The 1943-nt window shown below is 31.0% G+C and overlaps 1 protein-coding gene across 1 annotated transcript; it reads left to right on the top strand.

The window, feature by feature from the left end:
- Window positions 1-560: 560 nt before the first annotated feature.
- LOC131848805 (ommochrome-binding protein-like) lies at window positions 561-1412 on the top strand. The gene has a single exon (XM_059198740.1). The coding sequence runs from the start codon at window positions 561-563 to the stop codon at window positions 1410-1412; it is 852 nt and encodes a 283-aa protein (XP_059054723.1).
- Window positions 1413-1943: the final 531 nt, after the last annotated feature.

The raw sequence follows: 1943 nt of genomic DNA, 5'->3' as shown, positions 1-1943 counted from the left end.
AGGGTTGTTATTATTGTTGCCATTAAGATATTCAACTAATAGTGATAAAGCTTCAATAAAAAAATGTCTACAAACTTGTTTTTTATAAAAGTAAATTTATAATTACTTCCTACTTTGATCAACTCTTTTACAATCCATCCGGAAATCATCGCTAACGAAAGTAAAATATATATCTCTTTCTTCGGTTCATTGGCAACTAAATGTGGATTGCCATTATGTTAAGAGGATTAGCCAAGTAATCTAACAAAAACAATTGTTACAAACACAAATAACAACAAAGACATCGCTTTAAAAATTACAACTGAAAATATTTACTTACCAAATCCATGCATACACAATACTGTTTACAGATTCCTTCGTTGTTTATTTGTTTCTTGTAAGAATATTTCTGTATACACCGACCTTTATTGACTCCTGTCTTTTAAACATTGGTCGTAATGTAACTCTTAAACTAAGTGGACGCAGTAATCAAACGTGCTCATAATTTCAATTCGCAATCTGATTTCAGTTTAATGTTTAGCTACAGAAGATTGTTTTTCATCTGGTGTTAAAGTTACGAGATGCGGTATATGAAGTACTTCATCTTTTACTACTTTATAACAGTTCATTCAACGGGACTCAAAAGAAAATACTGCGACCTTCAATCAGATGACATTTCAAGACAGTGTTTCATGAAAGAGACTTTAGCCACATTATCACACAGTCCAAATCAGCTTGCAGTTGATAAATCCTCTAATATATTATACTTCAGCTTTGATATGGGACAGGGAGAATACATACCAGCAATTTTAAGGATTGACACTAAAAAATTGACTGTATTAAAAGGAGTGAAAGATGCATTTGCCATGGCAGCGGATAACAGTACAGGCGAAATCTACTTTGGCGGAAGTTACGGTATTTACAAATATAACCCACTTGTTAAAGACTTAAAGAGACTTTCTGTCAGCAATTTGGACATATGGTGGTTGTTCATAAAGAATGACATATATTTTATTAAATTTCCTAGTCTCAGTGCTTTCTATTATCAAAACAAGACCCTCAAATATGTACCACAACTAAAGAGTTTTACCATTCATCAGTTTGTGTTTGATGAAGATGGTAACGTCTTTTTCATTAACAGCACCGGATTATTTGGTATCAAAAATGATAGTTTCAATGCTGTTTTATTGAAAGATAGTCCTAAATTTTTAGGAATGAGCCTAGACAACGACGGGCACGTATATGTTTGTAGTGAAGATGGAATTTTTGTGATCAGTAAAATAATCCAGAAAGTAAAAAGAGTTATAAACATACAAGGTGTACTAGGGTTTACCTTTGACAAACATAATAATATAATATATTCAGACTCACACGAATTAGTAAGGCTAATACCAGTTGATAAAGATGATGAACATACAAATCTAATATTGTAACTACTTTTATGAGAACAAACTCAGAATGATATAATATTGAAGGGAAATATTTTGTAACACAATAATAATGGTAGGAATAGAAAAATACTAAAATTTATATAATAGACTAAGCTTTTACTCAGGAACTAACTATGAATAGTTTAAAATTGAAGGCTTATTATTTGCAAGACAATAATAATAGTGCAAACAAAAATATAACAAATACTCTGTAATAAACTAGACTTTTATCAAATTTACTTAAAATAGCAAAATATTCAATGATTTATAATATGTAAGAAAATAACGATGGTGAAAACAAAGTTACAGAGAACTAACCAATTCGAAATGACACAAAATTGCAAGAGATGAGGTAGTAGTCACAATGATAACCTGTCGCATCTGTCTGTATATTCGCTATAATCTTACTGGATTGAGACAACGAAGCGGATTTCATATATAAATAGAGTGATATCTGAAGGTTTTGTGTAAATTTATTTACTTTGAGACCCGCGCAAAGCCGGGGCGGGTCGCTAGTATTAATATAAATAAATA

The sequence above is a fragment of the Achroia grisella genome, unplaced genomic scaffold (assembly GCF_030625045.1).
Source record: "Achroia grisella isolate CSIRO2021 unplaced genomic scaffold, CSIRO_AGI_Agris_v1 utg592, whole genome shotgun sequence".
NCBI classification, from domain to species: Eukaryota; Metazoa; Arthropoda; class Insecta; order Lepidoptera; family Pyralidae; genus Achroia; species Achroia grisella.
The sequence above is the reverse complement of the archived record's forward strand: the minus strand, read 5'-3'. Positions and strand labels throughout refer to the sequence as shown.